The 14,286-nt window shown below is 43.4% G+C and overlaps 1 protein-coding gene across 2 annotated transcripts in view; it reads right to left on the bottom strand.

Moving 5' to 3' along the window:
* Positions 1-11,437: 11,437 nt before the first annotated feature.
* Mrm2 (Mitochondrial rRNA methyltransferase 2) overlaps positions 11,438-14,286 on the bottom strand; it is a 78,312-nt gene continuing 75,463 nt past the window's right edge. For both annotated transcript variants that reach the window (XM_067117255.1, XM_067117256.1), the window contains exons 5-6: positions 11,890-12,030; positions 11,438-11,647 (exon numbers count right to left, since the gene is read on the bottom strand). In XM_067117255.1, the coding sequence (XP_066973356.1) occupies positions 11,501-11,647; positions 11,890-12,030 (288 nt within the window). In that variant the 3' untranslated portion in view covers positions 11,438-11,500. The remainder of the gene's footprint in view (positions 11,648-11,889; positions 12,031-14,286) is intronic.

The following is a 14,286-nucleotide window of genomic DNA, read 5'->3' as shown; positions in this document are numbered from 1 at the left end:
CTTGCAGCTTAAATTTATAGCACATTTCCTTGCCGATCTTTTATCCATACCAAATAAGGTTATAATGTAAAAATATATCAGTCCTATTCTACTTAACGTCATTTGTAACAAAACTATGGTAATTGTTTACTACCGTATGATGGTCGAAATACAAGCAAAATGGCTGTTGTTATCCGATTCGGTTATAAGCAAAACAACAGTTTCTCGTTCGGTTGTTTATGGCTGTATGCATTTATGCAAGAGTATAACGTTTCTAACAATACTTTTACCATTCTCTTTTACTTTTTTAACTAGAAGATGGGATAAAGAGATGGAGGAAAAGAAGTTGATCTATTGTAATTTGGTCTCTCTTGCTGCCTTACTGTATGCTGCTACCTGCGCCTGCACAAAATTTAAAAATATTTTATAAATATTGTTGTATTGGTATTAATTGCTTACCCCATTGCAAAATCATTATTGTAAGGCAAATTATCATAACTTGAGCACTACAGTACCTGGGTACCTGAGTATTTTAATAGTTTTATCACAAAAAGTGCATTTAGTCATGAAAATGATACAAAAATACAGTAATTAGTAAATATTTTTCAGTGAAAAACACCGTGAATTGGCGAATTTTCAGTGAATAATGCGTATCTATGTTCCACAGAAAAATCTTCAAATAGGTGAGTCACAAATCGTGAGAAAGCGAATACTGTACAGGAGGGGGTTTACTGTATCAGCTAGGCCAAGACAGATGTGTCTAAGAACACAATCTGACAAGGTAGACAGGAGTTCAGTCCTGGTGAGAGCTCACAAAGTTAGAGGTATCACCCTGTCCTTTGCATTCCAGAAGAACCTGTCGCTTCAGCAGGTAATACAAGCAGGCATGTGTTTGCGGCAGACCATATTTACTTCTTTTACCTTTAGGACATTGCCCACAAGTCCTTGGACACATTTTCCCCTGGGTCTTGAGGTGGCTGCCCAACAAGATGTGTAGCTCGTCCAGCTCCTCTAAGGAGACTGGAAGCATCTTGTCTAAGGTGTTCGGTAAGTGAGAGAGAATGTGTGCAAGTGACTGGTCTCCTCCATTCTCTTGTACCTGTCTCCCTCGTAGGACAGAGGGGCAGGTAGCGAGCCGTCACATGCTGGATGGATGAGTTTTGCCGGTGACTACATGACGAGGGCATCCTGTCTTTCATCTTTTTGTAGACTGATTGGATGCATGTCCCCCCTTCTCACTAGACAAGGGGGGAGATGGATAAACAATGAAACAATCCTTTGGTTTTATTAGCAAGTTTTATTGTCTCTGCCACTTTTGGGTTCCTCCAAGCCTTCTTCAAAAGTAATGATGCAAACTCATTACTTTAAGCCCAGAAGTCTTACAACGTTGTAACACCCCGTATGTCCAACAAGCTAGAGGTGTGGGATTACTTTCTCAGCTCTTCCAAACATCCCAGGTGGGTAGAACCAACCCGTCAGTTCAGAGATTTGCCCAGACTCCCCCCCAACAATGAGTAAGTCTCATATCTAAAGAACGAGGGTTTGTATTTGTGAAGGAACAAATAGCAAATTTGTGAAGTAATTTGCATTTTTCCTAACATACAAACCTGAAGTTCTTTACATTTACATCCCTACTCAGCCACCCCTCATTCTGGTACCTAGGCTGAAAGGAAAGTGGAGAGCAGACTGACAAGTGGGCAGGGCGTCCCCCTACCGTCGGTGGTTAACGACCTTCTCTAAAAGTTAAACAGCCATTCCAGCTTACGTTTACAAGCTAAATCCTATGTTAGAAAAAAAACCAAATTACTTAAAAATTTGCTGTTTTAATAACAAAAAAATTGATGAAAGTTTTATCAAATATTCTAACCTGGGTAGTCTTTTATCCTCATTAAAACAGTTGATGCCCTTTCACCACCTAGGACAAGAAGTGCAGGACTGATGGTCCTCCTGTACTTCTGCAAGTGTATCAGGGTGAGCTTTTCTTGGGTACCTGGTCACCTGGTCATGTGGGTATAGATGGAATAAGAGAGCCGACAAGGCATCTAAAGAATCGTTAGGACTACATAACCAGGCATTCATAAATCCCCCACACTTGATTTTAAGCAAATTTTCCTTTTTAAATAAGTAGGAAGTGGCAAATTAGTTGGGATAACATAACTGGTAATACAAAGTTGAAGGCAATTCGACCTCCAGTTAAGAAATGGCATTTGTCAGATCATCAGGCGATTTGACCTTCAGTTACGTGATGGCAGTTGTCAGATCACCCAGACTGGAGGACTAGCATTATTGTAACAAGGCCACATATAGGAAATACACATGCTACATAGATACAGTACAGTAAAGCATTTTTTAATTGATTTCCCAGTTTTTACCCAAGAAACGAGAACTGCCTCACTACATGGCAGGTCCATGAGTGAGGTACTTGATAATAATTGTGAAGTCAGTAAATTAATGTTGCTTTTAAAGAAAATTAACTTTTATTTTAGAATTTAACTTTTATCAGATTTTACCAGTTTGTTTATTTAATTCATATAAAACTATTGTATATTTTTACAATTTTTATACCTTAATTTACAGTTTTCCTACACAAATACAAACCGTCAGTCTTTGCATAGGATTTTGCTTGCGAACATGAGCTGGAACGGCTGTTAACTTTCAAACAAGGTTGTTGGCTACCGACGGTAGGGGGGAAGCCCCGCCCAATCATCGGTCTGCACTCCACCGTGTTTTTGGCCGCCGTCATGTGAAGACATCTCTGTGCTTCTCTGCCTGACTGGTGTTTGCTTTCTTTTGTTTTGTTTTTTGTTGATATATTTCTGAGTGATTACTGTTTGTGATACAATTATATACAAACCCCTCAATCACTTTAGCCATTTGAAGAGGAAACCGCTGCATTAGACGCTGTCCAGGGAAGAACAGACTGTGTATTCTGTTTCTCTCTTTTTTGAGGCTGATCCTCATTTATTATCATATGTTACACCATGATGAGTATAGTAAACAATCTAACCTGACTTCTTTTTTCAGGTGTTGTGGAGGCCGAGGGCCTTAGAGAGTTATGTGCCTCTCTAGGCCTCTCGGGAGAGCTGAGTGTCTTTTGAATTTAATGATCACTTTTATGTTCGAAGGGCATGCCAGTATCTGCTCCGACCATGCCAGGGACGACTCACTGGCCACGGTGCCTGCTAGCTGTAGGACTGCTCCTACTCCCTTGGTAACCCTCATGCAGAATGCAAGAAGAGTAGAAGGAAGTTGTCATTGTTGTTTTTGCTTTTTTGTCTTCGTCGTTGAGTGCTGTCGCCTCCTCCCCCCTTCTTCTTCCAAGTTGGCAAGCTGAAGAAGAGGAAAGTTGCCTCATGCTCCTGTTGCCTTGTGCATGTATAAGTGCAACTGCTACCTGGGGTTCTCCAGAACCTCAGTATACCAGTACTGACCCCAATAGCTCGCCTACCTGGACCACCAGTGTTGGCCCCCAGTACTAGGCCTGGTATCTCGCTAGCAGTACTGTGGTACCTCTGCTCACATTGCCTTGTGCAAGGGTGCAATGGCTACCTGGGGTTCTTTGGAACCCCAGTACTATACAGGCAGTCCCCAGTTAACGGCGATCCGGTTTTATGGCGCTTGTCTAGCGATGAAAATCGGCAATTTTCGGCTGAAAATTGCAGATTTCCACTTATTGGCGCCAATACATACCTAACATAGGTGCCGATGACTGAAAATCGGCGCTTTTCGGGGCCGATAAGCCCCGAAAAACGCTGAAAAAGCTCCAAAAATCGCCATTTTCAGTTATCATCACACCCTCAGAACCAGAACCCTGCCAATAATCGGGGACTACCTGTGCCACTACCGAACGCGGTAGCCCGCCTACCTGGACCACCGGTCTTCCCGTAACAGGCCTAGCCTCTTGCTAGCGGTACTGTGGTACCTCTGCTCCCATTGCCGAAAAAAAAGTTAAGTATACCTTAGTTTAACCAGACCACTGAACTGATTAACAGCTCTCCTAGGGCTGGCCAGAAGGATTAGACTTATTTTACGTGGCTAAGAACCAACTGGTTACCTAGCAACGGGACCTACAGCTTATTGTGGAATGTGAACCACATTATATTGAGAAATGAATTCCTATCACCAGAAATAAATTCCTCTAATTCTTTATTGGCTGGCCGGAGAATTGAACACAGGCCCAGCGAAGTGCTAGCAGAGAACAATATTGACTCGTCCAACAAGGAAGTATCCCATTGCCAAGCACACAATTGCAGCTGCTATCCAGGGTTCTTTAGACCCCTGTTGTACTGGCACCGGCCCTGGCAGACTTCCTAACCAGGCCTTCAGTATTGCTGCTCCCATTGCCAAGCGCATGGGTGCAGCCACTAACCAGGGTTCTTCGGATCCCTCCCTGTGATACTGGCACCGGCCCCGGTAGGCTTCCTACCTGGGCCTTCAGTACTGCTACTCCTCTTGCTAAGCAAACAGTTGCAGCCACTACCCAGAGTTCTTCAGACCCATGTGGTGCTGGCACCAGCCGCAGTAAGCTTACCCGGGCCTTCAGTACTGCTGCTCCCATTGCTGAGTGCACAGGTGCAGCTGCTACCCGGGGTTCTTCGGACCCCCCATACTGGCAGCGGTGGCACTGGCCCTGGTAGGCTTCCTACCCGGGCCTTCAGTACTGCTTCTCCTGTTGCCAAGTGCATGAGTGCAGCCGCTACCCGGGGTTCTTTGGACCTTGTGGTACCAGCACCAACCCTGGTAGGCTTCCTACTTGGGCCTTCACTACTGCTGCTCCCGTTGCCGAGCATACGGGTGCAGCTGCTACCCGGTGTTTTTCGAACCCTCATGGTATTGGCACTGGCCCCAGTAGGGTTCCTACCCAGGCCTTCAGTACTGATGCTCCAACTGCCAAGTGCACAGGTGCAGCTGCTACCCGGGGTTCTTCAGACCCCCGTTGTACTGGCACTGGCAGCACTGACCCCAGTAGACTTCCTTCCTGGACCTTCAGTACAGCACTGCTGCTCCCATTGCCAAGCGCTTGGGTGCAGCTGCTACCTGGGTTTCTTCGGACTCCCACTGTACTGGTACTGGCCCTGGTAGGCTTCCTATCCAGGCCTTCAGTACTGCTGCTCCCGTTGCCGAGAGCATGAGTGCAGTCGCTACCCAAGGTTCTTCAGACCCCCTCTATACCAACACCAGCCCCAGTAGGCTTCCTACCCAGGCCTTCAGTACTGCTGTTCCCGTTGCCGAGCACACGAGTGGAGCCGCTATCCAGGCTTCTTCGGACCCCCATGGTACCCGCACTGGCCCTGGTAGGCTTTCTACCTGGGTCTTCAATACTGTTGCTCCTGTTGCTGAGTGCATGGGTGTAACCACTACCAGGGGTTCTTCAGACCTCCGATGTACCAGTCTTCCTACCTGGGCCTTCAGGATGGGTGCAACCACTATCTAGGGTTGTTTGCACCCCCGGTCTATCAGTACTAGCAGTACCATAGTACTGCTGCTCTTACTGCTGACCACACCAGTGCAATTGCTACCTGAGGTTCTTCAGACCCCTGGTGTACTGGTACCAGCCCCAGTGGCCTGCCAGTTCTGGCCCCATGCTGGTGCTGGCCCTGCACCGGTGCCATCCCCGCTCTAGTGCAGACCCTGTGCCGGTACTGGCCCCGGTAGCCCATCTACTGGGGCAGCAATGGTCCCTGGTTTACGGACCTGGTGGCCCAGCAGCCACTTTGGTCATTCGGGCAAGGCAAGACAGGGTCCCCTGCCCAGTCTCCTTCTCTTGTAGAAACCTTGACTTCTAATTAAAATGAAACATGTCCGTGGGACAGTCCCCGCTCAGGCGGACATCATCATTGCTGGTTGATGACCGCCCACAGCCTCGCTTACCTGCTGGGGCTTTGGTCTTTAGCAGGTGGGGTGAGGGTGTTCATGATCTATCTCTTGTTCCTTCCTCCTAGAATTTTATTCTGGGAGGCAGGAGCCAGACAGGTTTGGGGCTTGGGACTGGAAACGTTGTTCCCATTCCGTCCCATGACACAGAGGCTTACGTCCCTATACAGTCCAAGGACTAGACAAGACGCATGCTGAATGGTCAAGAAATTGCCAGGGACTCTGGTGAATGTTTCTCTCTGACAGAGTTAGAGAGACTTTATGTGGAGATCGTTAGAATGATATGTCTCTTTAATGATCCTGAGGAAGAGACAGGATCTTTTCTTGCTCCATGCTTTCCTGGCCAAGAGAACGCTTCCTGGTCCAGCTGTTCATACAATGCACTTTCTCTACCTCTAGCCCACCAGAGGAAATATCATGTTCTCTCAGAGATCATTGCTGTCTTTTAGGGTGGCCCTGACCTGACTCATCCGTGTCCCAGTCTGTCCCTAGAATGTCACTGTGTGAGAGAATCTCCCTATCGCAAGTGCAATGGCGCTGGACTTGACTGCCAGGGTAGCATTCCAATTAATCTCATAGATCGATCTTTGGCTTATCATTGACCAAGATTGTTTTTATCCTCAGAGCTCCATACACCTGAGGAAAATGCTGCCCTCAAGACAGTTACTCTGGGTGGTAGCGATATTATCTACCTTCTACACTAGACAGCAACTGGTGGGGGTGAGACACAGTATTGCTTCAAACTTCTAGGTCTGTTAGTCCTGAGTCAGCTTTGGTGCTCGAAGGCAGACTGGTTCTAGGATCCTTCCCCACTCTTTGCTAGAGGGAGGGGGAGGCTGCAGTGGATGGGCTTTGGCTCGTTCACAGGCAATGGCTAAGTCCTTTAGGTCTTTGCAAGGCACTGCAGTTTGACCTTTGGGTCAAGCTGGCCCTTCATCTTTGGTCAGAGAAAGTCCCAGACTTTCTTGACTCCTCGTAGAGGTACTCAGACTACTTCTACCCAGGTAGAAGACAGAGGACGCCAGGGGTGCGGCAGTCTTTCCCACTTGCTGCCAAAGGATGTGATGCCTGTCGAGCCATTGGGCAAGCTTAGCAGTGGCATGGATTGGAAGTTCGTGGTAGAGGATTGCCCGTCAGATACAGTTCTGCTACTCTTGGAGTCTTCTTCATCCCTCACCCTCTTTCCGGTCCAGTTCCAAATGTTTGTTCCCGGCTCATGGAAAGACCTCATCCTGAACCAGTTCATTTACCAGAACTGGCCCCAGGAAGAATTGCAGTACCCTCATGTGGAGTATTCCAAGACTGATGAACTTTTCAACGGATGCAAGGGTTCCTAAGAGACTCATCCACCTGTTGGACGAACAGGACAGGATGGAGAGGAAACCGCAGACTATATGAATGCATGATTGGACTCAATTGGGGGATGGAAAAGCCTGAAAACTCAGAGTCAACTGTCATCCCCAAATAGAGAATTACTTGAGTTGGAGTCAGTTGAGAATTTGGTAAGTTGATGAGTAAACCCAGCTCCTGGGCCAGAAGAGGGGTTTTCCGAAGGTCCTCCGTGCATTGTGCTCTTGATGAAAGCAAAGAAGCCAATTGTCTAGGTACAGGGAGACGTTGACGTCCATGAGGTGGAGCCCTGCGTGAGAGGGGCAAGAACACGAGTGAAAACTTAAGGAGCTGTAGAGAGGACGAAGCCCAGAGCCCAAAACTGGAAGACTCTGCCCTGAAACACAAACCTTAGGTATTTCCTGGAGTCCAGATATATGGGGACATGGAAGTATGTGTCCTGCATATCGACTGTTACCATCCAGTCGCCCTGGTGAATGAATGAATGACAGAACTGATTGGCTTGTTTCCATTTTGAATTTCGTTTTCTGAACAAAGAAATTCAGGGTGCTGACATCAAGGACAGGTCTCCAATCCCCGATGACTTGGGGACCACAAACAGATGGTTGTAAAAAACCTGCTGTGCTGACACCCTTGACCACCTCCACAGCTCTTTTCTTGAGAGGAGACGAGACCTCTTCTGTAAGGGCGAATACCTCTCTGAGCCCAGTGAGTAGGCTGTCAATGCGATGGGTGTCGACTCTAAAGAAGGATTCTCCCTGAACGGGAGAGAGTAGTCCTCTTTCAGAACTATCGAAATCCACTGCTCTACACCTCCGTCTTCCCATTTTTCCCAAAAATGGAGAAGCCTGGCTCCCACTGGACAGGATCTTCATTTACAAGCAGAAGGTTTTGTGGGGGCCTTTTTAATTGGTTAGACTGAGCACACATTGGAGTGAGGTCTGGGCTGGAATCTTGCCCTACTGCCATGAAAGGGCTGCTGCTGTAAAGGAGACACCATCTTAGCACCAAACGGGGCTGGCTCTTTGGGGCGTTTGGCTGACTGAGCCAGATGATCTTGAGTCAACTTCTTTTGAAGATCTGAGCCTATCTTTTGTACTCTTGCTTGAGGAAAAAGATGAAGACAATCCAAATGTGAAAACAGGGATGCAGATTTCTGGGTGGAAGTAACACCTTTGGTGGTGAAAGAATACCAAAGTTCCCTCTTCTTCAGTACACCCATGGAAAACAAGGAAGCCAACTCCAGGGAGCCATACCTAATGGCTTTGTTTGCGCAAGAAAGCACACCCAGCCAGTCTGCAGACAAATCCTCTGCGAGATCGCCACAGTCTTTGATCTTTTTTGTAAGAGCGCCAACGGTCCAGTCTAAAAAGCTAAGTACTGTACTTCAAATACCTTAAAAACATTCTTTACTAAATGGTCTAATTCTGTAGATGAGAACATGATCTTGGCTGACGCAAAGGCCGACCTTCAGGACGAATCTTTAAGGCCAGAGAAGTCCCCTTGGGAGGAGGCAGTGACTCCCACAGAAGGAGCTTCTCCAGTGGCGTAAGAGAGATATCTCCTACATGAAAGACGAGAAGGAGAAGAACAGAAGACCGGCTCGTCCTGCTCTCTCTTCTCTGAGAACCACTCTCCAATGTCTCCAAAGGCTTTCCTGGACAAAGGACAGTACCATCTTAGGAAGCCTGGAACTCTCAACAGGCTGGAGAAGGAGACATGTCCGGAGGGTCCTTTGTTACTGTAGGCGTTCTCTGAAGAAGGCCTAGAATATCGAGTTGGTGCTGAATGGACACAAGCGAAGGATCATTCTCCACATGACTGGGAGTAATTGCAACTGAAGAGGTGGTATCAGGCGCTTGACAGCTGGCACCAAGCAGATGGAAGATGGCGCCGAGCACTCAGAAACTGGCGCTGGGTGCTTGGACGCTGGGTGCTGGGCACCTAGAAGATGACTGGATAGGTGCTTGGGCACCAAATACTGGCGCTCTTCCACTGGACACTCAGGAGAAAGATGTTCTGAGAAGTCCCAGAAGCTATACAGGATAGCTGAGGACTGTGCTCAGACTCCTTGAGTCACTTACAGATCGCTCTTCTCTGCCTCCCTGCATGCCTCTTCAAAGGTTGGGATTCATCAGAGAAGCACCTTTGGTGCCTATTATCCAGGCTGGAATCCAAAGCACTGGAAGAAAGCCCATGCACATTCTCTTGGACACCTTTCCAATGGCTGTCTGCCGCTGAGACCTGGGGCCAGTCAACAGGCTCGACTGAGGGGGCAACTACCCGTGGGCAAACCCTGCTGACCTCCCTTGGACTTCCAGTATGCCTCCTTCCAGGTTTAGGGGAGTCTGACAGTGACCTTTGTCTAGGACCGTTGCTGGGACGCGTAGCCAGTTCTTCCACTGACACTGCACTTGCACTTGAACTTTTAACATTCACTTTGTCCATAATGACTCTCACAGATGTCCCCAACTGAGCAATAAAATTAACTATGAGACCCAAATTTCTGGCCAACACAGGCTTCAAGACTGGAATGGCATTAGGGTTGGAAGCATGGGAGCCAGGTAAAGGAGTGGGTGAATAATCAGAGGGCTGGTTAATGGGAAAAAAGCAGGTAAAGGAGATGACAGAACAGGTAAATTGGCTAAACTCACTTTAGGAGTACATTCTAAGCTGGCTAAGCTCCTAGCTTCAGCTCTAGCAGCTGCCTTCCTTTTCCTGTCTCTTTCAAGCTTATCTAGATGAGCTTTTAAAGTCTTCCATTTCCCCTCATCCCAGTCCTTGCATTCAACACACGTCAAATCAATTGAACAATTCTGCCCTCTACAATTACTACAGATTGTGTGTGTATCATGGGAGGCTTACATCAATCTAGTCTTGCAGCCTTTGCTGCAAAAACGAACTCTAGATGCACTAGAGTTAGACATCGTCAGAAATAAAGTTGTAATCAGTGAAAACTAGGTCTAAATAAACTTAAGCTATCTAGAAATAATGTGAAGGCTACCAAAATAATGAATACTTCACCAAATGGAGGACAAGTACAACCATCCGGCGACCAAAATACAAAATGAAGCTGCTCAAGACAACTGAAGTTCATTCGTTAACTGGCAGAAACAAATTGAGGTCTTCAGCTGTGTTGTACCTATTCTTCCCCAAAAGTGGGTGGGGCTAGCCACCTCCACTAAAACAAAGGAAGCACTATTGCAAATTTCACAATTTAAGCTGCCACAATAATTAGAAACTATAGCTATGTAATTACTTGGTAAGTTACTCATAACAAAATCCTGTGTAAAGACCTTCAGGTTTGTATGTCAGGAAAAATACAAATTCCTTTCAAATTTATAATTTTTGCATGAATTTTAGTTATACTGATATTAAAATCTAAGCAGTGAATGGCCTTAGTTGCCCCAATGCTTGACATGTATGCCTAAAATCTATAAATCAATCAACCAATATAAAAGGCAATTATTTGTATTCTTGTAAGGACAAATTTTCATTAATTCAAGGCTAAGAGAGTTTTTGATCAATGAACTGATAGATACCGTACTGAAATGAGATGCAGAATATAAATGATTAAATGTAGAAGTATGAATTAACCCACTCTCTCATATGAATGAAAAAGGATTCTTATTTAGTCTGCAAAAAGCCTTGCATTTGTTTTCACAAAAGTGATTACAGTATAACTTTCTCTTATGCAAGGACCTGGTGAAGTCGTAGTTGCATATTCAAGTCAACCTCAAGTAACAGCGTACAAGAAGAACGAATGGTAATGATGCTTTTCACGTACAGTAATCCTCAACTTGTACTTCAATTTATCATATTTCTTTGTTTATTGGTTTTACTACTATACTGTAGTAGCTTTTGCTAGGCCACCTGCTGACATGATGCATTTTCTTGATAAAATTTTACTGATAAATAATCTGAACTGAATGATAAATGCAAATTAGTTTAGGCTAGAAATCATATGGCATTAGTGTTAGCTGTTGCATATCTTAAAGTTTCTGATGTAGCCTATTGTGCCTGTTCCTTATCAGAAGGACATACCCCTAACAGCATCTGGTATGCTGAGGGCTACTGTATTATGGTGAAATGTTTTTTTACATATAACGTTAATTTCAACCATTTTTTCCAATATTTTCCTAGCGTGTGTTATCAAGCTCATGTAAGCCAATTCCATCTTGGGTCAAGAGCTGACTGTCGTGACAAAGAAGTGAATTCATAAATACAACCACAGTTACATTCCATTAAAAATGAATGATTTTATTGCAAAAACTATCCAATTTATTATTACAACTAGTTATCTACCAATCCCCTGAAAATTTTTGCCCAACAAAAACTTTTCTGAAGAATCTTTTCGACTAGCATTAGGCTTGATAACCTTGACACTGCCGTAATACCTCTCCATGTCACTTTTAAGCTTTGTGTCTCTACTTCCATCCCAAACCTGTAACAAGAATTGTTGTTGTTAGATTTAAGTTGGCCTTGTGTTAGTATACAGTCTTTGCTCTTAAAAGCAATCCCATGATGCATGAATAACTACAAATACTGTAATAAGTTTTGAAACAAAGGGTCAGAATACAGTAGTAATCTCTGCCCATAACCTGGGAGTAACCTATGTTACTTATAAATACATGGGACAATTACACAAATGAAAAATAAAGTATATAAGAATGGTCTTACACTTGCCTTACACAAGAAAGATGCTCTTAAAGCAGAATGCTGCACTGCAAAATTCAATGCTGAATATGCTAGATCGATTATATTTTCATGATCCAGTGCTCGTGTGCCACTTGCATTAGGAGCCATGTCAGAGAGCACCACATTAACCTGAAACAAAGAAGTGTCAATTTTCTCTACCTCAACCAAGATGAGAACTGAAGGGTGAGGCTTGAAATTAACCCTATCTATATTATACCCCAATGATAAGATTTAACTACTTTAATATAAAGTATTGTAAATATCAAAAAAATACTTTGGAGGATTATTCCCTTTTGTGTTAAATCCTGATTCCCTTTTCTTTATTGAAAAGCTCACATCATAGTTGTCCAGTTTTCATTAGGCAGTCCCCAACGTACATCGGAGTTCCATTCCTGAGGCACAACGGAAGTTGGAACACTGTATAAAAAATTTATAAAAATGAAAAATGGGGATGAACATTCTAACATGCGAGTGAATGACCCAGAGTAGGTCACTGTCCGGTCAACTACAATCTCAGAAACTAGTTCCAGTCTTTCGTTGCTTACGGTATTTATTTATTTTTATTTATTTATTCATTTTGATTTATTTATTTTTATTTATTTATTTATTTTCATTTATTTTTTTTATTTATTCATTTATTTTTTATTTATTTTTATTTATTTATTTATTTTTATTTATTCACGGCACCATAAGACTGAAATGATGTAACTTCCGAACATCCGCTGTAACCTGGAACCAATTTTTTCATGAATATACAGTATTTGAAAAGCGCCGTAAAATCAGAAGGACCTAAGTCAAGTCCGACATAACCCAGGGACTGCCTACATTCATAGAGGGGTTTAACACACTCATGGTTTTCAGTTTACTAATAAAATTACATATAAAACTGTGGATATGGCAAATGTACAAATGGATTTGACTGTTATGATACAGGGTATCTTATATATGGCTTGGTTGTAATGACAGCTTATGTTATAATGAATTAAGGTGAGAATGACTGCAATGTTTATGTGGTGACTGGGCAGGAATGTAGTTGTGCCAACATTTTCTGTAGTTGACCATGGGTGCTCGTCGCTGACTGGCTGAAACCTTTCTCAATCTAGTACTGTATTTGGCTAATGGTATATTTTCAATGATCATCGGACAGGTGGATGGCTCAGGATATTCTGAGCACATCGTTCCACAGGGCATCTCATTAACCCTTAAACGCCTACTGGACGTATCATACGTCAACTAAAATTGTTTGTTGGGTGCCAAGTGGACGTACCGTACGTCGACTACACAAAATTTCAACCTTCGGTCAACTTTGACTCAACCGAATGGTCGAAAAACGCAATTGTAAGCTAAAACTCTTACATTCTAGTAATATTCAATCATGTACCTTCATTTTGCAACAAATTGGAAGTCTCTAGCACAATATTTCGATTTATGGTGAATTTTTTGAAAAACTTTTTCTTATGCCCGAACAACTCAGCCAAAAATTTCAGAAATTCTTTCGTCATTTTGTCGTAATTTTTGCACTGTTCTATATTAGCCGTTACATAAAGTTTTATATATGAAAATGTGCGCAATTTCATGTAAAATACAACAGAAAATAACTCATGGTTGCAGCTTTTATCAGTTTTGAAATATTTTCATATAAATCACAATAACTGCCAAAATTTCAACCTTTGGTCAACTTTGACTCGACCGAAATGGTCAAAAACGCAATTGTAAGCTAAAACGCTTACATTCTAGTAATATTCAATCATTTACCTTCATTTTGCAACCAATTGGAAGTCTCTAGCACAATATTTCGATTTATGGTGAATTTTTTGAAAAAACTTTTTCCTTCGTCCGCGCCATAAATTCTTTAAATCACGTTGTCGTAATGTTTGCACTGTTTTATATTAGTCGTTACATAAAGTTTTATGTATAGAAATGTGCGCAATTTCATGTAGAATACAACAGAAAATAACTCATGGTTGTAGCTTTTATCAGTTTTGAAATATTTTCATATAAATCACGATAACTACCAAAATTTCAAGCTTCAGTCAACTTTAACTCGACCGAAATGGCCAAAAACTGCAATTATAAGCTAAAACTCTTACATTCTGGTAATATTCAATCATGTACCTTCATTTTGCAACAAACTGGAAGTCTCTAGCACAATATTTCGATTTATGGTGAATTTCGAAAAAAAACTTTTTCCTTACGTCTGCTTGCGCTGTAACTTTCGGCCAACATCTCAGAAATTCTTTTCATGTTGTCGTAATGTTTGCATCGTTTTACATTAGTCATTACATAAACTTTTATATATGAAAATATGCGCAATTTCATGTAGAATACAACAGAAGATAGCTCATTGTTGTAGCTTTTATCAGTTTTAAATATTTTCACATAAAT

The sequence above is a fragment of the Macrobrachium rosenbergii genome, chromosome 15 (assembly GCF_040412425.1).
Source record: "Macrobrachium rosenbergii isolate ZJJX-2024 chromosome 15, ASM4041242v1, whole genome shotgun sequence".
NCBI lineage: Eukaryota > Metazoa > Arthropoda > Malacostraca > Decapoda > Palaemonidae > Macrobrachium > Macrobrachium rosenbergii.
This window is presented reverse-complemented; position numbering and strand designations above follow the sequence as displayed.